Consider the following 20,244-nt stretch of genomic DNA (forward strand, 5'->3'; position numbering starts at 1 on the left):
AGACTTTGATCAGCTGCCTGATCAATTCGCAGGGGATTCCTCTCCTCCTGCCCTCCCAACAGCACAACAAACACTCCTCCTGTTCATCTTTAGCAGGATAATTGTTCCGAACCAATGAAGTTGCCGCCTTCATTTTGCCACAGGCTTTGTTGACAAAGGATGCACCCTCTTAGAAGAGCAAAACAACACCCAAATTAACTAAATGAGACATTAAGACAAGGCGAAGCAGTGGGACGTGTGAGTTTATAATAAAAAATATCTGTCTTCAACCGGCTCCACCCCTGGGTGACATAAGGGTATCCCACCTCATCCAGGAGATGGGAAATAATTTTGGGCACAAAGATCAGTCTTTGGTGGTTCACGGAAGATTAACATCAGTGTTTCTATGCCTGGCTTTGAAGAAAGCAGATTCTACAATATTTTGAGAAAAGGAAGTGGAAAGGTGCACAGTAAAAGGCTTGTTTATTCTAAAACCACTAGGATATCAAGGGTAAGGGTTGTGTGTTTTTTTAAGTGTTGTGAAAAGTCATAAAACAATTGGAGGGGGACATTTGAGGCCATTGAGTTCCACCCCCTTGGCTGAAGCAGGAAATCCCAAACTAGAGCCCACCCCACAAAGAGATGGTTGTTCTGCCTCGGCCACCAGCAAGGAGAAACAAGGAATGACTTGAGTTCTGGCAGGGTGGGAGGGAAGATGGTCTGGCCCTTCTTGAGGACCGGCAACTTGACTCCAAGCACTTGGGCGCAGGTGGCAGAACGAGAGGCCTATGAGGTCTCCGGCCAGCAGAGGAGGCAAGGACCCTGAATGAGGTATGTATACAGATGACCAGGAGAACCGTTGGCAGCAAAAAAAAACCCCCAACCCTGGGCAGAAGCAGCCTAGAAACCGCAACGGTCTGGAGGTGCGCTCTCCGGACTGTCCCGCCATGGAGCCAGGGGGTCCCTCCTGGTCCTCAGAGCGCCAACAAGGTGGGGGAGTTGAGCGAATCGGAGGAGTGGTCGCCGCTGCTGCTGCGCCGGTGGGCAGAGGAGCAGGCCTCGTGCGGGAAGCCAGAGCCCGAGGGGCCATCGGGGTCCCCCGGTGTGGGGTAGGTGAAGACCAGGCTTGGGGTGAAGGGGGTGAGGGACGGCGTGGGCATCAGGGTTGGGGTGTGCAGAGCCTCTGGCTCCAGCAGGCCGCTGGGGGGCAGAGTGATGCTGGGCGGCACTGGAGCCGCTCGTCGAGGGGCGCTGGGGCCCGGTGGGGACTCCCGCTTGACCGGAAGCTGGGCGAGGGTCCCCGGCCGGCTTTGGCCCTCTTCCTCTTCCCCCGAGGACTCCTCAGGGACTTTGCAAGCCGGTCGATGAGCCTCCAGGACCAGCTCCAGCCGCTCCTTCTGCTTCTGCAGTTCCGCAATCTCCTTCTTCAGCCCAGATTGCTCAGCTTCCAGCTGGTCTGTCTCCTGGGGAGGGGGAAAAAATGCAGATTTCTTAACTTTTTCAAAGAGGGCAGGAGAGAAACAGGCAAAAGGGAACTGTTGAGTACAATAACATTCCCTAGGGCAGAGTGTAGAAGACCCTCTTCACATTCCTATCTAGGCAATCTCCAGGGGCCACAAGCCAGTGGTGGGTGGGGCCAGAAGCAAAACAGCCACCACAGCTGGTGAACCAAGAGGCCTGGTCAGAGTTCAAGGATGATACTTCAGGCAAGGAGAGTGCCAAGCAAGATGGGGGAGGGTTGGGGCCTGTGGAGAGGATCAAGGGCCAGGTATGAAGGCCCAGGGGGCCACCTATTGCTTCTACCACTTCACTAAGAGGGCTCTCTGTCTGTTTTTGTAAATTGTATTTCTCGGGGACTGGAAACTTCCCACTGAGTATTTAAAGAACTACTATAGGTAGCTGAAAACGCGAACAGGACTGGAAATAGGAGCAATCTTATTATTAAGACAAATAGGTCCAGTGGAATGCATTGAATGGTATAGGCGAAATAAGCAGCATTTAAGGGTAAATATGTGGCGCTGTGGGTTAAACCACAGAGCCTAGGACTTGCCGATGGTCAGTGGTTCAAATCTCCATGACAGGGTGAGCTCCCATTGCTCGGTTCCTGCTCCTGCCAACCTAGCAGTTCGGAAGCACGTCAAAGTGCAAGTAGATAAGTGCAAGGTAAACCGCGTTTCCGTGCGCTGCTCTGGTTCGCCAGAAGTGGCTTAGTCATACTGGCCACATGACCTGTACGCCGGCTCCCTCGTATGACCTGTACGCCGGCTCCCCTGTATGACCTGTACGCTGGCTCCCTCGGCCAGTAAAGCAAGATGAGCGCCATGACCCCAGAGTCGGTCACAACTGGGCCTAATGGTCAGGAGTCCCTTTACCTTTACCTTATGGAAACCATGGAAGTGGAGGATGAGAAGTCAATGGATAAAGTAACTTACGGCTTATGTTAAAATTTGTAAAGATTCTTGTTTTCTTTGTGAAAAATCAGTAAATAGGATTATGTAAAAAAAAAGAAGATTGTATGCCTGTTGGTAGTGATTGTCTTGGTTCTGATTCTGTGCAATCTGCTCTGGGAGCCTTTTGGGGGGGGGCTGAAGATTGGGGTGCAAACACTAAATAACTAAATAAAAGAGTCCATCTTCCAGAAGTACCAGGGAGAGCATGTGAGAGTCACTTACGGCTTGCAAGGTGTCTGTTAATTCCTTCCGGCGATTCCGGCACTTGGCTGCTGCCAGCTTGTTCCTCTCCCTCCGCAGCCGCCGCCGCTCCTCCTCCTCGGGTGTCAGCTGCAGAAGACGGGCACATCAGAGGCTGCTTCACACCAAATCACAAACCCCATTCATCCACCTAGCTCAGTTTTGTCTCCAGAGTTTCAGACAAGAGTTTCTCCAAGCCCTACCTAGGAGATGGCAGGGATTGAACCCAGATCCTTTTCCATGGAAAGCAGGTGCTCTACCGCTGAGCTATGGCCTTTCCCCCTTGAAATAAAGTTGCCAGTCCACATGGTCCTGAACTGAGTTGATTTAAACAGGAAGTTGACTCATCATAGCTCAGCTGGTGCTGATAATGCCAAGGTTGCAAGGTTGATCCCCGGATGGGACAGCTGCATATTGGGTTGGACTAGATCAGGGTCTCTCAAACTTGGGTCTCCATCTGTTTTTGGACTACAACTCCCATCATCCCTAACTAGTGGAATCAGTGGTCAAAGATGATGGGAATTGTAGTTCAAAAACAGCTGGAGACCCAAGTTTGAGAGACCCTGGAGTAGATGATCCTCAGGATCCCTTCCAACTCTATAATTCCACAAGTCTATGACTGGAGGCAGCTCTCTCTCCAAACTGGAGTACCGTCTATGCGCTTCATGGACAGCAGAGGGCGCAAGTGCCTACGGAAACGCAGCTGAGATGGTCCACCAACAGCTTCTTGGCCTTAATCTCTAGCGAATCTCTAGTGAAAACATGTGTCCTTTTCTTCCAGTACTGCTTCTGTGCCCTTCCGCAGCTATGTGATGGGCAGAAAAGCTAAACAGGCCCCACTCCTGCTGCCGCCTCTCCAGGCCATCAAAAAGAGATAGCTGTCAAACCTATGCCTGTTGCACGGCTATGAAAGATCCCACCAGGCAGATCAAAAAGCAGGCCATGTTTAATTTACACTAGTGGCTCAGCCATTTTTGGAGACTGGACTCTGCTGGAAGCGCCCTCTTGCACTTTCCTTGCATGTGCCAAGGTTTAGCAGGCCTGCACTCTGTGCATGCCCAGAGGCCCTCTTGAAGCATCTACAGACTGCGTGATCATGTTCATTCAGTGCTGGACGCAGGTGCATTTCAGGGGTACTGTGCACATGACATAATCCCCACCCCACACTATGGGCTGATCATTCCCCCCCAAAAAAATATAGTCCAGCCCCCCACAAGGTCCGGGGGACAGTGGACCGGTCCCCTGTTGAAAATGTTTGCTGACCCCTGGCCTAAGCCCATGCTTATTTTGCATAATGGTTAATCCAACCCTGACAAGAGGGCCTTTGGCCATGTCCAGAGTGCAGGCCTGCTGAGTTTATCAACATGCTGAGGATATACAAAGCTATGTACACATGAAGACTTTGAAATGTGCAGGGCTGGTTTTCTTCCCAGAGTGCTTTGTGCATCGTACTTTGCAACAGTACATCCCTTTGTGTTATCATCTTGCTTAACATGGGAATTTCTATCCCAGCTGTCTGCCCATGCAGTTGGGTGTTTCAAAGGATGTCGGCTTGTATCATGTTCTGTGCTCCCCTCCCCTTAGTTAGTCCACCCATAGGACGTCACACCTTGCAACCAGGCTGCTCCAACCTCACCTTTATATATGTATAAAGGCGAATCCTAGAGTTGGAAGGGATCCCACAGATCATCTAGTCCAACCCCCTGCAATGGAATAAGGCACCCATATTATCAGCAACACACTCTAACCAAAGTTTTAGTTTTGCCCAAAGCTGACCTTTTTATTTTATTTTATTTTGCAAAATCTAAAAAAATAAAATGAAGTTTTGGAGCTATTTTTAAGGAAATCAGGGGAAATCTAGACTTCCGGCATTAGTTGCCATACATCTGAATTTTCCTAGACATTTCAGCGATTTCCGCCAGGACACTGTTTCCGATGGCCGGATCCCGGCTATGTCCGGGAAATTCCGGACATATGGCAACCTCGTGTGGGTGACACAGCCCTGCAGCATCCCTGGGCCCAACCTAATAGGAGTAGACCTAAGAAAATGGTTTCTGTGGCCATGAAGGGGCAACAAGTGCTTGAGAAGCACGTTCTTGTTCCAAAATGGAGTAAAATGTTTCCCAAAGAGCATGCTGTAGATCAGGGGTCAGCAAACTTTTTAATCAGGGGGCCGGACTATAATTTTTTTTGGGGGGGGGGAATGGACGAATTCCTATGCCCCACAAATAACCCAGAGATGCATTTTAAATAAAAGGACACATTCTACTCATGTAAAAGCACGCTGATTCCCGGACCGTTCGCAGGCTGGATTTAGAAGGCGATTGGGCCGGATCTGGCCCCCGGGCCTTAGTTTGTCCACCCATGTGGTTCTCAACCTGTGGGTCTCCAGATGTTGTTGGACTACAACTCCCATCATCCCTGAGCTCTGGCCTTGCCAGCTAGGGGTGATGGGATTTGTAGTTGTAGGGGTGATGGGATTTGAGAAAGGCTGGCTTAGGGCATCAAGGGAAGCAGGGAAATTTTCATTGCCGGATTTTTAACATTAATGGTCATAAATTACTCAGCTGAGTGTTTCTTTTCTCAGTTGAAGTTTATTAAAAAATCCCAGCGGAAGAACTATGCAACAAGGCAGGGTGGATGCCTTATCTCTCTACCAAGCATAGGAGCAGATGTACTACGTAATATTCATTCTGAGGACCAGGGCTGTCTTTAGCCTATGTGCCGCTGGGCTGCAAAGATCCACCCAGCACCCCCAAATTTAGTTTAGTCCCCAAATTAGCGCCACCACACACAAACTTATAAGTATTGTTTAGGCACCGACTTAGGAGAAACATCGTGTCAAAGGTGCCACTGACCCTGCTGCCGCATAGCAGCTCAATACAATACGTAACATAATATTTTGATGTAAGAGTTAATTTCGCATGCACGGCATCGTTGTGAATGACAAGCGCCGCTGCTGGTGCAGTGCGTCTTTGGTAGATGAGCGCACAAAGTCAAAAGTCCTTTAGTGAAACAGTAGGTATACATTTCGGTAATACCTAGGTATATGTGTATTTTTTTTTCTAGCTTGATCAAAATTATTATTTAATAACAGGTAGATAGTTAAGAGCTTAGGCGGCTTAGGTGCCCCGCACCCCTTGCACCCCCAGGTAAAGACGGCCCTGCTGAGGACCTGATCAAAGTCAATGCCATAAGAAAAAGCAGGAGAACATTTTTTCAAATATAAAGTAGAAGTACAGTGGTACTGTTCTTAACTAGAGGCGGGCTTTCGCTAATGGGGCCTCTTGCTGCCGCTGCGCTGCCGGCACACGATTTCAGTTCCCATCCTGGGGCAAAGTTCTCAACTCATGGTAACTCTTCCAGGTTAGCAGAGTTTGTAACCTGAAGCATTTGTAACCTGAGGCGTTTGTAACTCAAAGTACCACTGTATACAAAACCAAAGATTCTTATCCATCTTATTGTAGGTTTTTTTTTGTTTTTTAACAGAATTTCATTTTACGGTTTATTATTTGCTTATACAGTGCTACCTTGGGTTAAGAACTTAATTCGTTCCAGAGGTCCGTTCTTCACCTGAAACTGTTCTTAACCTGAAGCACCACTTCAGCTAATGGGGCCTCCCGCTGTCACCGCTGAGCAATTTCTGTTCTCATCCTGAAGCAAAGTTCTTAACCTGAGGTAATATTTCTGGGTTAGCGGAGTCTGTAATATGAAGCGTCTGTAACCTGAGGTACCACTGTATTTTGACATATATGGGGGCACCAAAATCTTTTAAGTGCTTCAGGCCTCTTAATCCTGCCTCTTGTGCATTCTTTGCATGTTCCAAGCCTGCCCTCAGAGTCTCTTCCCTCCTTTTTAACCTCCTCTATCTAGGAGGCAACAGCAGATCTTTGCCACACTGAAATGTCGCTGCACAAATGCACTAAGCTTCACATATTTTTCAGGAACCTTCTGCTGTCATCTACCCACTGGGCCTTCCACATTCCCTCCCTGCCCACCCCCCCAATACTCACATGCTCCGAATGACGCCTCCGCGGTGTCAGGATTGGCCCAGCAGTGCGGATCACACCCGGCCGAATGCCTGGAGGATAGTGCGGGCAACGGTAGGGTCGCGGGTAAGGGGGGATTCCTGGAGAAGCGCCCATGATGGTGGGCTGAACCATCCACTGTAGGTCGTGGCTGGTGGTGATGGTGTTGAGGTTGGGGACAAAGCCGGCGGCGGCACTGCTGCTGCTGCCGGCCCCGGGATCAGACGGGTACTTCTGCTGGAGGGGAAGAAGAAAAGGAGGGTCACAAACAGAGCTTGGGTGTCTCTGCAGAGAGATCTGCCGGAGCTCAGAAGCCACCGAGTGCACAAACTTTCCTAGGAGGAAAAGGCACTCCGTACAGCCTCCTTTCACAGCCTGGGTGGAATCTAGACATGTATAAAAAACCGCTGTGAAAATGCTTTTTAAGAAAAATTGAATTTGCCATTAGCTCACCATCGCCATCTAGTGTCACATTTGTATAATGCACTTAAAACATTATATTTGCAGCTGTACAGCTGAGTCCTTGGTGCCTTCCAGATGAGTTGGACTGCAACAGATTGGCCATTTTAGAGACTGCACTCTGGGCATGCCTAAAGGCACTCTTTCAAGCGCTTTGTATGTTCTGAGGTTTTGCATGCCTGCCTCAAAAGGAAGTCCCCCCCTTGCCCCCCTTTTAACCCTGCTGGAGCAGGGGGGCGCAGCAAATCACGAGCTTAGCAAAATTAAAATGGCACCAGGTCAGGGGAAGGTTGCTGGACATGTTACCCTAGACTTCACCAATAAGGTTCCCTCCAGATGTTTTGGACTACATCTCCCATCAGCCACGGCTGGCAGTCATGTTGCATGCCTGATGGGAGTTGTAGTCCAAAACACTACATTGGTGAAGGTTGCTCTACTCAAATTCTCACCCAGATTACTAATTTACTCCTCCCTTCCGGTGTTCTGACCAATGACAGTGAAGCTGCTGGTAGAGGAGAGAAGTATTTTGCCACCTCTTCCCCATTTTACTACACAAAATAATTTAAAAAACCATACTTCTCCCTTTTTTAAAAGGCAGGCTGCTCTTGCCCCCTTTTGCATTGACTTCACCTCCACAGCTTTTGGAACTGGCTGAGTTTCAAAACCAAGCACAGAGGCACGCAGGTGCAACTGGGCCCATAGCTCAGTCAGTAGAACACAAGACTCTTAATCTATGGGTCATGGGTTCGAGTCCTACATTGGGCAAAAGATTTCTGCATAGATGATCCTCTACAATTCTCCCATCCAAGTACTAACCAGACCTGCCCCTGATTAGCTTCCGAGATTAGACGAGATTGGGCATGTTCAGGGTAGCATGGATAAACAGTGGCGTGTGGTGAAATTTTTCGTAGGGGAACAGTTAGCGCCAGAGGGAACCAGCTTGTGAGGGCAATTGGAAGGGTGACATCACAACAGTGACATCCAGTGCCGGATTTACGTATAAGCTAAACAAGCTATAGCTTAGGGCCCCACTCTCTTGCCCCCCCCAAAAAAACCGAAAAAAAACCCTGGATGTACATTTCCAAAATATAAGATAAAAAACAAATAAAATAAAAACTACATACAGCAACAGTGTTTTGTGTAGGCTCCTATGATGTAAGTAAGGAGCCCCGCCTGCTAGCTTGCTCCCTAAAATAGGGTGCCTACCTTCTGCATGGACTGGTTGCGTGGCAATATGTGCAAATGGCTTTAGATACCTATTAGGTCCATAAATTACCATATAGCATATATTCAACACAAAAAACAGCGGCAATTTGTTGGACCTATAAAGGGCCCCACTACCTTCAGTAGCTTAGGGCCTCATCAAACCTAAATCCGGCCCTGGTGACGTCACAATGTCACAACATCACAACAACGCCCCGTGTGTGCGTATTGTACCTCCCTCCCTAAACCAGATAGAAGCTTCCTGGGCTTTGGGAAGGAAGCACCAAGGGAACATTTAGGGAACTAGCCTTGTCCACCTAGTCCGCTGACCCGCACGCCACTGATGGACATAGACCCAACTATAGAATTCTATTCTACAGTAACAAGGGCTTCTTCTGAAAAGAGAACAAGCCTCTCTTCATCATAGCAATGAAAATGTGAATGTCTTCCTTCCTTCAATTTCCACCCCACCAAAGGTGCCCAGTGGTGCAAACAACAACAATGAAAACAGTACAATCAATTTTAAAACATTAAATAAAAAATCAAATAGCATAAGAACATAAGTTAACCTGGCAACTAGATCAGCCCCCATTATAATTCCAAGCAATTTGCTTGCTACCTTCCAACAGCAGAGCCACAGCAGAGCCACTGGGAGCCACCAATAGTCCTATACAGATACCCTCATAGAAAATAAATTCAAGGTTGCCAGAACCTCCCAGGCATCAAATGGCCTCTTAAATCTGGAAGCCCTTCTCCTATCTCACACAGGCTGTAGATAGATAGACAGACAGATAATTTATTACGGTCGGAGACCAGATTATAAAACACACTTGGGGGCACAATCCCAGAAGGAAAACAAACATTTAATTCAATGTACAACAATAAATTTAAAAGTTATAAATGCAATAAGCATATAGACACTTAAAACTTTAAGATAAGCTACCACAGAGAGATGACCCAGAGTCACCCATGGAACCGAGTTTGGGGATTTTCTTAATGAACTAGCTTGGACTGGGGGATGGTCTGTGCCTACAGATCTGTACACAGAATCTGGCGACCATCCGGGTCGTCTTATGATCTTTGCCTAACAGGAAAAGGTCAAATTTTTGCTTTTTTGGGAGGTCAGTGAGCCTCACCAGCAGGGGATCAATGGTCTCACTACCTGCCTCTTCATAAAAGGGACATCTAAAGTGCTCTGAGCTTCCTATATCCCCCAATGAACAGAAGCAAAGTCTCTGAGCATATGGAACTTTTTTAAACACAGGCTGTAGATTTCGGGACAGCATTGAGAGCGGCAGACTTGACCCGCAGGGCCCAATCCACTGGTAACCTTCTCCTGCACAAACCATGTGCATAGGATAGCTCGATGGGTAGAGCACAAGACTCTTAACCTCAGGGTCGTGGGCAGAAGATTCCTGCATGGCAGGGGGTTGGACTACTGGACCCTCGTGGTTCCCTTCCATAGACGATTCTATGATTCTAGGACCAGGAAGAGTTGCACAATAATGGGAGATTCGTTTCCATGAACCTCGTGCAAGATAATTTCCTGGAAGAGAGAGCCCTTGCCTGCCCAAGATACTTAAGGAAGAGAGAATATGAAAAGAGATCTGCTGGATCCGGCCAACTGCCCAGCGAGTCCAGCATCATGTCCTCTCAGTGGTCAAATAGATGCCTGGGTAAAAGGTAAAGGTAAAGGGACCCCTGACCATTAGGTCCAGTCGTGGACGACTCTGGGGTTGCGGCGCTCATCTCGCTTTATTGGCCAAGGGAGCCGGCGTACAGCTTCCGGGTCATGTGGCCAGCATGACTGAGCCGCTTCTGGCGAACCAGAGCAGCACACGGAAACGCCATTTACCTTCCCGCTGGAGTGGTACCTATTTATCTACTTGCACTTTGACGTGCTTTCAAACTGCTAGGTTGGCAGGAGCAGGGACCAAGCAACGGGAACTCACCCCGTTCATGGGGATTCAAACCACCGACCTTCTGATCGGCAAGCCCTAGGCTCTGTGGTTTAACCCACAGGGCCACCCGCGTCCCATCTAGATGCCTGGGAGAGGTCACCAAACAGGAACCAGAGCGCAATGCAACTTTCCCGGCTTGCAGTGCCCAACAAGGGTTACTCAGAGGCAGAGAGAGCACAGCCATAGCAGCTAGCCGCCATTATTAACCGTTATTCCCCGTGATATTTGTCTAACAAGTCATCCAAGCTGGTGACCATCTCTCAATCTTGCAGGAACAAGCTGCTTTTTTTATTTCCCACCTCTGGAGCCGAACTGCCTTGGGATAACAATCTGCCTTTCCCCTCATATCCCAGCTGTGTGAGGCTGCATGCTGGCCCTCTGCACATGCTCAGGAACATATAGTCAAAGGAAGGACTGCAGCAGAGCTCAGTTCCCAGTCTATTCCCCCACCGCACAGTGGAGCCATTAAGCCCCAGGGCAGAGAGGAGACAGCTGCCTCTCTGCCCCCCGGAATTACGCACCCAGTGCCCTTTTCACACACCCCTTGACCTACTTCCCCAGTAGCCTCTGCCTTTCCCTGAGGCATGTTGGTACACCTCTGGGGAGGCCCGCCCTGGCCTTCTACGTGGGGCAGCTGGCGTCATCTCACGACTCGCTGGGAGCGGCCTCAAAACCTACACAGACTCATTGCCTGCTGTTTCTCTGACACATCCTACCTCCAGCCCAGGTGAGGGTGGGGGAAACCCAGAGCCACCTGTCTCGAGACAAGGCTGTTGCAGAGGCCCAGGTAGCCTGCTAGGAAGCAGGACTCCTGGGTTCTTGGCCAGAATTGGGGGTGGGGGAAGGGTTAGAGCAACCTGAAAGAGCCTACTTCCCAATTTTTTGGAGGGGAGAGTCACGATCGGAAAACTTCGTTTTATTACACTTTTAATTTGCTTTATTTATTTCGTAAAATTTGTACACCACTTAACGGGGGGGGGGGACACATTACTGGCAAAATTGCACCCTTCCACCAAGAACCAATTATACCAAGATCCTTGGTATACCAACAGCTCAGTTGACTAGAGTGTGGTGCCAAGGTTGCAGGTTCGATCCCCATATGGGCCAGTTGCATTGCAGGGATTGGACTAGATGATCCTCAGGGTCCCTTCCAACTCTACAGTTCTAATTGTAAGAGGATGAGAACAGCAGATTTTATTCTTTCCATTTTCTGTTTAGTCAACCAGTGAGCTTCAAGACTGAGTGGGTACTGCTGCCATCTGCATCTTCCATCTCCTAGTCTAACACGCTAACCACTAACTACACTGTCTGCAATTTCATTGCAAGGCCGCCACTCTCCCTTGAAGGATAAGTTGGGTCTCTTGGGTAATACACCCTGCTCCTCAAGGGGAGTGATGCGCAGTGGTTAGAACAACACAGGGCATGAGTTCAACATATAAAAAACACATTTATAGCCCACCTTTCCTATAAGGAGTTCAAAGTGGAGCACATTATTCTCCTCCTCTCCACCTTATCCTTAAAAGCAACCCTGTGGCTGTGTCGGGATTTGAACCCTGGTCTCCCAGGTCCTAGCCCAACACTCTGACCATGACACATTACACTGGTAGAGGCCCAGGCGGAAAAGCCTGGATGCTACAGGGCCAGGAATGGGGGAGGGGAGTGGCTATCAGCCTCTGGATGCTGTTGGACTCCAACTTCCATCAGCCTCAGCCAGCATGGCCAGCAGTGAAGGATGATGGGAGTTGGAGTCCTGCAACACCCAGAGGTTCCCCAGTCACTGCTGCAGAGAGACACCGCTCCCTCTGTCATCATACTGAACGTGCAGTGGGCTGCATGCAACTGAGTCCTACTCAGAGTAGGCCCCCTTGGCATTAATGCACCCAAGTTTTTCATGTTTATAAATTCCAACTCTGTGTCAGATTCGCTTTGGATACAACCCACTGCCATCAGACATGCTGATGCTGTTCTGCTGATTCACAGAAGGTAGGGTCTACCACATGGGTAGGCAAACTAAGGCCCCGGGGGCCAAATCCACCCAATCGCCTTCTAAATCCGGCCCACGGTCTGTCTGGGAATCAGCGTGCTTTTACATGAGTAGAATGTGTGCTTTTATTTAAAATGCATCTCTGGGTTATTTGTAGGGATTTGTTCATTTCCCCCCAAAAAATATAGTCTGGCCCCCCACAAGGTCTGAGTGACAGTGGACCGGCCCCCTGCTGAAAAAGTTTGCTGACCCCTGGTCTATCATGATCTCTGAGGCAAACCTCCATGTCCACAAGAAGTCTACCTCAGTCTGGGTGCCAGATGTGGAGGGCAAGTCATGCCTCGGCTAGAGGGCTTCCGGCTGGCAACATATTGGACTGGATAGACCCACTTTTCAGAAGGGTTCAGCGGCCAGACAGATGAAACAGCAGTGACTCTCCTCTGGAAAGCACCATTCCCACAACACACATCTGACACAAAGGGAAAAGAGTTTACATTCCCCTCTCGGATACCCCCTTTTGTTGGTGTTTTTAAGAGAACATTACCCTGGCAGATTTAAAAGACAGACAGCGTCATGGAAAGACGGAGACAGAAGGACCCGTCACAAGGAGGTGCTGTAACAAATACTACCAGGACTACTTAATTTAACTCTCCCTGCTGGGTTTAGAGAGCACATCGCATAGGGGGTCAGGGGTGGGGAATTGGGTACCCTCGACCCCCCAAGTCCCATCCTCCCTGACCATTGTCCAGACTGGCTAGGGATGCTAAGAGATGGAGTGCAACAGTTCTTCCATGCGCATCATCCGCCAGCCTTGCAAGGTAGGACGAGAGCTGGCAGATTTTTTAAAATTTATTTTTTATTACGTTGAGCCGGTTCCCAGGGGCATTTCGCAAGAGGAGAGGAAGGCGGATTGGGGAAGAACAAAACTCCCAGCTGCCTTTGAAACGGGATCCGAGGAAGGAACGGGAGAGGGGAAGGGCGCCCCACCCTCGCTGTCTGTCGAGCGGGTGACTCGCACTGACGACTGTTCTGATGACTCACCTTGTTATGACACAGCACAAGATGACACAGCAGAAAAAAAGGAGAGCCCGGCCCCTCCCGTCCTGTCCCAGGGAAACGACCCAGGTGTGGATTTTTTTTGCGGGGGGGGGGCAGAGAGAAGTCGCCACTAAGCAAGGACCGTCTGCCCCCCATTTAAATACACGAACCTTTTCCCCCTCTCTGCTAGAATATGGATGTAGGAACAGAGGAAGCTGCCTTATAGCCGGTCAGATCCAATGGTCCATCTAGCTCAGTATTGTCTGCACGGACTGGCAGCAGCTCTTCGGGGGTTTCCGGGGAGGGGCATTCTCAGCCCCACCTGGAGATGCCAGAGATTGAACGTGGGAATCTTCTGCTTGCAAGGCAGAAGCTCTCCCACTGAGCTGTGGGCCTTCCCCAAATAAGATTCTTGTTGTGAAGGGATGACTCAGTCGGTCGAGCATGAGACTCAGGGTCGTGGTTTCGAGTCCCACTTCGGGCAAAAGATTCCTGCATAGCCGGGGGTTAGACTAGATGACCCTTGGGGTCCCTTCCCGCTCTACAGTCCTATGAAAGGGGAACAGTGACTTTGACTGTATTAGGTGGGAGGTTTCGTTCCCAGCCTTTCCTGGAGGTCCCGCCAGGGATTGAACCGGGGACCCCTAAGCTATGACTCTTCCCCCTTATTTCTCAATACTAAAATCTCTATTTTTTTCTCCAGTAGAGCGTTTCTGATCCAAACTGTATTTTAAAAATGATAATATACCAACATTCTTTGTCCTAGGATCCCTGTACAAGGCAGAAAATTCTCTCCCAATCCCCAAGGTGGCAGTTTTATGTTCCTGGTTGAAGCCATGATCTCCCTTCCTGCTTACTCATGATGAGTTGCAGGAACTCAGGTTATTCCTGGGCAATTTCTGAAAGCACGATCGGCTTAAGGAACTCCTTGCCACAAGGCAGGATGGAAGCCACCAACAGATGGGGGGGGGTAATGCAAATTCATTGAGGAAAAGTCTATGTAAGGGATGGAGGGAATCTGTGGCCCTCAAGATGTTGCTGGACTCTGGGTCCCATCAGCCCCAGCCAGCATGCCCAATGGTCAGGGAAGATAGCAACTGAACAACTTCTCGAGGGCTGCAGGTTGCCCATCCTTGAGATCCAAGGCTCTCTTCCACCAATCCCTCACACTTTGCCTTCCACCAGACCTCCCTCTGCCTGATGAAGAGCCCCATGGGGTTTAGATGCTGGCATATTTACTTTCTCGCCAACAGTAGCTAGTTTGAGTCATCAATTTATCTTGTTTTCTGGGTGAAAGACCCCCAGAATTATCAATGCCAACACATAATGATGACTCTGTTTTATTCAATCTAGCCACATCTCTGTGGATTTAGTCACCAAACACCTCACACATACAGCAATCCACTAAAATCCACCCCGTCTGTCTCTTCTTATAGGCCCAGCTCTTTCCCTTAACCCCAAATCCCCATTTGCAACCAGAATAAAGGACAGATGAGACATTAGGCTTGTTCACACATTACACTGACCTAGGCTCAAGCAATCTCTATATAGTGTTTGGTGTGAGAAAGGGTACACTTTGTTGATTGGTAACAGCTCACCCACTCTGTGCACAAGGTACACAGACCGTACTCTCAATGTGAGTAACCAAATGAGTGTACAGTACAGCTATTTGTGCACACAGATTGTACGCTTGTTGACTGCAACATGTGAACATCCCATAATGATTCCCAGATCCTCCTTCGTGTCCCCTGTAGAGTTATCTCCCCATTCCACTGTATGCAGGAATCTTGGGTTCTATTTTATTTTTTGTATTGAACAAGATTTATATATCACTTAATCTTAAAGAAACTCTAAAATTATGGATAAAAACCAGATGTTGTTATTCTGGTTCCCCTCGCCCCCCTCCCCAAAATAAAATATTTATTTTTATCTAATAGGATTTCTATGCTGCTTAATCATAAGAAATGATGAAAACGCACCCGAAACTTACATTTTTAAACCTCTGCTGTGTGCCAGGCGCTGTACACATACGCTCGCTGTGGATGGGGTTCAAAACTAAACTCCTGCTATCTCTTTCCCTGCAGCTTCCCTCTTGCAAAACCACCAGTTGTCAAAGCCATTCGAAGAACCCACCTCTCTGTAATCTCTTTTCAGAGCTGACACTGAATAGCCAAACCTTCATTTGAGAGAAAAATCAGATGCAAGGCGCTTTTACGCACTATGGAAGCCGGGCGTGAGCTACCCCCTAGCGGCCAAAACCGGCACTGCTCCAATAGCCAAAGCGAGCAAAGCGGCTTCTTAAACCCGGATTTGCTCCCGCTCCTTGTTTAGTTTGACCTCCCTTGCCCGTGCCTCTGAGCACATTGAGAGTATTCTTTTTTCTATAGCTGGAAATCATATTGCAATCTAATAAAGCGTGTTTATAATTTTAGTAGATAACTATATTAAATAACCTAGAAAACACACACACACAATAAATTATCGAATGGAAATAAACCCGGCATAGAGGCACCTATAAAAAAAGGGCCACAAAATTCCCACGACGCCATCGCTTCATTTTAAGCGTTTGGACAGGCAATACAACACAACAAATACTTCTCTCTCTTACACCACCCATTTTACAGAAGCAACCCCTCTTCACCCCCGATTTAGGGGGAAAGGCGCTTGAGATCAGAGGCAGACTGGGGCTCCCCAGGAACAGGGAAACCCGAGCACTTATTCAGAAATTTCAAACCGGAGGCGCGGGAACTATATCATACCCTGGAACTATAAACCCCTCTCCTCCCCATGGGACTCCTGACATAGGAGTCGCGGTCCCTTCGTCCCCTAATAAAATATTGGAGGGGGTCAGCGCTCCCCCCCCCCGCTGATTGGCATTGCCATTCAAATAGTGTGCGTGACCCACGTCTTGTGATCGATTATACCTGCCCCCCCCCAATATTTTATTCAAGTTGGCACCCCTGGCTCCTGAGGCTTCTGTCTTTGGGGCAATCATCAGTTTCAAGCCTCTGCCCTGGAAGACGCGTGGGGAGGGATCATTTGCCCGGCAATGGCACACTAAAGAGTGTCCAGAGTTAGGAGAGAGTAGGGAGAAAAGCCTTACCTGCTGCGTCCCTGGGCGCAGAGTGGAGGGCCGATGACTCCCGGGAGCAGGTGCCCTTCCCGCTCCGTAACCTTTGTACATCTCTACCCAGCCTCAGCCCAGCGAACTGTCTCACACGCTGAAAAGAGCGCTTTCCATTTGCCTGATTTTTATGAATGGGAGCTCCCAGCCCACGCTATTCTCTAAGGAGGGGGGGGGATGAGACATCGCTAAACTGCCACTCGGCGTATTCGGGTAGGAAACCCCTCCCCTGAGACCTCATTTCGACAGGGAACCCGATGAACTGTAGAGATGACACCCCCTGCGGGCAAGAAAGACCTCTTAAAATGCAATCTAAAGGTTCAGTGGACTGCAGCCTCCCCTAGCTAAAGCCGCACTTGGTTCATTCCAAAGAGTGAGTCAGAGAGCGGTGACGTAGATGCCCTTAAATGGCCTGATTTCTTCCTGTTTGGCGTTCCTCGAAAAGGATTCCCTTTGCCCAAGCTTTCACGTGTGTGGTAGAAACCCTGTTTCGACCGAGAGCGCTTTTGGATTAGGAAGGACACAATTTGGGAGACTGAGATGAGAGGTTCAGAGATTCAAACCTCACTGGAAAATCCCTCCTTTCGGCCTCATAGTCCAGCTCTTCTTAATCTGAATAGTTCACTTACAATGGAGAATGGGGCACTCTGCACATGCTCGGAAGCACTTTTAGGATTGTTATTTTTCTTAATAAAAAGAAAAATCTGGTCTAGGGCTGAATTTTGTTCTTGGGAAAAGAGGGTTTCGGAGCTGGACACCTTGCTCAGGAAAAAGGTAAAAGGCGGATCTACACGGATCCTCGTGAATTCATATGATTTTTTCATTCAAATTAAATAAAACCACCATGATGTTGTAGACCATGTCTTACTCTGTAGAAAGCATAAAAAAAATCACGCATCCACTGTTTCGGGGGCACGCAGGGGCGCAAAAACATGCTTAGAAAACACGGATCCTCATGGATCCTCATGATTTTTCCACTAGATCAGCCCAAAGTCACCATCAGATCAAAGATCATGGCCATGGGCACAGCATCCACCACAAAAATCACGGATCCACGGCTTCCTGGCGAAACCGTGGCCCAAAAACGTGGTTTTCAAGAACGGATCTTCATGGATCCACACGCTCTCTGCATCGGGCCAACCCAAACTCACCGTCAAATCACACATCATGTCCAGGGGCACAGCCTGCACCACAAAAACCGAGATCCACGGCTTCCTGGCAACACCATGGCCCAAAAACGTGGTTTTGAAGCACGTATCCTCATGGATCCTCATGCTTTTGGGATTGGGCCAACCCAAACTCACTGTCAAATCACATATCATACCAAGGGGCACAGCCTGCACAACAAAAAACTCGGATCCACGGCTTCCTGGCAAAACCGTGGACCAAAAACGTGGTTTTGAAGCACGGCTCCTCATGGATCCTCACGCTTTTTGCACTAGATCAGCCCAAACTCACCATCAAATCACACATCATTCCCAGGGGCACAGCCTGCACCACAGAAAACTCGGATCCACGGCTTCCTGCCCACTCCATGGCCTAAAAACGTGGTTCCGAATCACGGATCCTCATGGATCCTCACGCTTTTTGCACTAGATCAGCCCAAACTCACCATCAAATCACACATCATTCCCAGGGGCACAGCCTGCACCACAAAAAACTCGGATCCACGGCTTCCTGGCCACTCCATGGCCCAAAAACGTGGTTCCGAAGCACGGATCCTCATGGATCCTCACGCTTTTTGCATTGGGCCACCCCAAATTCACCGTCAAATCACACATCATGTCCAGTGGCACAGCCTGCACCACAAAAAACTCGGATCCACAGCTTCCTGGCCACTCCATGGCCCAAAAACGTGGTTCCGAAGCACGGATCCTCATGGATCCTCATGCTTTTTGCATTGGGCCACCCCAAACTCACCGTCAAATCACACATCATTCTCAGGGTCACAGCCTGCACCACAAAAAACTTGGATCCACGGCTTCCTGGCCATACCGTGGCTCAAAAACGTGGTTCTGAAGCACGGATCCTCATGGATCCTCACTCTTTTTGCATTGGGCCAACCCAAACTCACTGTCAAATCACACATCATGTCCAGGGGCACAGCCTGCACCACAAAACACTCGGATCCACGGCTTCCTGGCCAATCCAAGTACCAAAAACGTGGTTTTGAAGCACGGATCCTCATGGATCCTCACGCTTTTTGCACTAGATCAGCCCAAACTCACCATCAAATCACACATCATTCCCAGGGGCACAGCCTGCACCACAGAAAACTCGGATCCACGGCTTCCTGCCCACTCCATGGCCTAAAAACGTGGTTCCGAATCACGGATCCTCATGGATCCTCACGCTTTTTGCACTAGATCAGCCCAAACTCACCATCAAATCACACATCATTCCCAGGGGCACAGCCTGCACCACAAAAAACTCGGATCCACGGCTTCCTGGCCACTCCATGGCCCAAAAACGTGGTTCCGAAGCACGGATCCTCATGGATCCTCACGCTTTTTGCATTGGGCCACCCCAAATTCACCGTCAAATCACACATCATGTCCAGTGGCACAGCCTGCACCACAAAAAACTCGGATCCACAGCTTCCTGGCCACTCCATGGCCCAAAAACGTGGTTCCGAAGCACGGATCCTCATGGATCCTCACGCTTTTTGCACTAGATCAGCCCAAACTCACGATCAAATCACACATCATTCCCAGGGGCACAGCCTACACCACAGAAAATTCGGATCCACGGCTTCCTGGTCACTCCATGGCCCAAAAACGTGGTTCCGAAGCACGGATCCTCATGGATCCTCACGCTTTTTGCATTGGGCCAACCCAAACCCACCGTCAAATCACACATCATTCTCAGGGTCACAGCCTGCACCACAAAAAACTTGGATCCACGGCTTCCTGGCCATACCGTGGCTCAAAAACGTGGTTCTGAAGCACGGATCCTCATGGATCCTCACTCTTTTTGCATTGGGCCAACCCAAACTCACTGTCAAATCACACATCATGTCCAGGGGCACAGCCTGCACCACAAAACACTCGGATCCACGGCTTCCTGGCCAATCCAAGTACCAAAAACGTGGTTTTGAAGCACGGATCCTCATGGATCCTCACGCTTTTTGCACTAGATCAGCCCAAACTCACGATCAAATCACACATCATTCCCAGGGGCACAGCCTACACCACAGAAAATTCGGATCCACGGCTTCCTGGTCACTCCATGGCCCAAAAACGTGGTTCCGAAGCACGGATCCTCATGGATCCTCACGCTTTTTGCATTGGGCCAACCCAAACCCACTGTCAAATCACACATAATGTCCAGGGGCACAGCCTGCACCGCAAGAAACTCGGATCCATGCCTGCCTGGCCATACCGTGGCCCAAAAACGTGGTTCCGAAGCATGGATCCTCATGGATCCTGTTGATTTTTGCACAAGACCAGCCCCAAATCACCATCAGATCAAACATCATGGCCAGGGGCGCAGAATCCACCACAAAAATCACGGATCCACGGCTTCCTGGTCATACCGTGGCCTAAAAACGTGGTTTTGAACCACGGATCCTCATGGATCCTCACGCTTTTTGCACTAGATCAGCCCAAATTCAGCGTCAATTCACACATCATGGCCAGGGGCACAGCCTGCACCACAAAAACCGAGATCCACGGCTTCCTGGCAACACCATGGCCCAAAAACGTGGTTTTGAAGCACATATCCTCATGGATCCTCATGCTTTTGGCATTGGGCCAACCCAAACTCACTGTCAAATCAC

At 49.3% G+C, this 20,244-nt stretch overlaps 1 protein-coding gene across 4 annotated transcripts; it reads right to left on the reverse strand.

The window, feature by feature from the left end:
* Positions 1–226: 226 nt before the first annotated feature.
* FOSL1 (FOS like 1, AP-1 transcription factor subunit) lies at positions 227–16,723 on the reverse strand. Of its 4 annotated transcripts, none has more exons than XM_081174600.1 (4): positions 16,446–16,723; positions 6,683–6,931; positions 2,652–2,759; positions 227–1,442 (listed from the first exon to the last, which is right to left on the reverse strand). In XM_081174600.1, exons 1-4 carry the CDS (start codon positions 16,524–16,526, stop codon positions 954–956), a joined length of 927 nt encoding a protein of 308 aa, XP_081030726.1. In that variant the 5' UTR covers positions 16,527–16,723; the 3' UTR covers positions 227–953. The 4 variants fall into 4 exon arrangements, with proteins under 4 accessions (XP_081030726.1, XP_081030725.1, XP_081030728.1 ...); XM_081174599.1 differs by having other exon boundaries at positions 6,683–6,934; XM_081174602.1 differs by lacking the exon at positions 16,446–16,723 and adding an exon at positions 15,333–15,507.
* Positions 16,724–20,244: the final 3,521 nt, after the last annotated feature.

Source organism: Podarcis bocagei (genome assembly GCF_964188305.1).
Source record: "Podarcis bocagei genome assembly, chromosome: 16".
NCBI classification, from domain to species: Eukaryota; Metazoa; Chordata; class Lepidosauria; order Squamata; family Lacertidae; genus Podarcis; species Podarcis bocagei.

What these genes read in the sequence shown, in the direction of transcription:
- FOSL1 (XM_081174599.1), bottom strand. Translation starts at nt 16,526, where the DNA reads ATGTACAAAGGTTACGGAGCGGGAAGGGCACCTGCTCCCGGGAGTCAT. An exon ending in TGCGCCCAGGGACGCAGCAG is followed by an intron (nt 6,935 to 16,445) that starts GTAAGGCTTTTC and finishes CTTCCCCTCCAG; the next exon opens with CAGAAGTACCCGTCTGATCC. An exon ending in GGAGGCGTCATTCGGAGCAT is followed by an intron (nt 2,760 to 6,682) that starts GTGAGTATTGGG and finishes CGTCTTCTGCAG; the next exon opens with CTGACACCCGAGGAGGAGGA.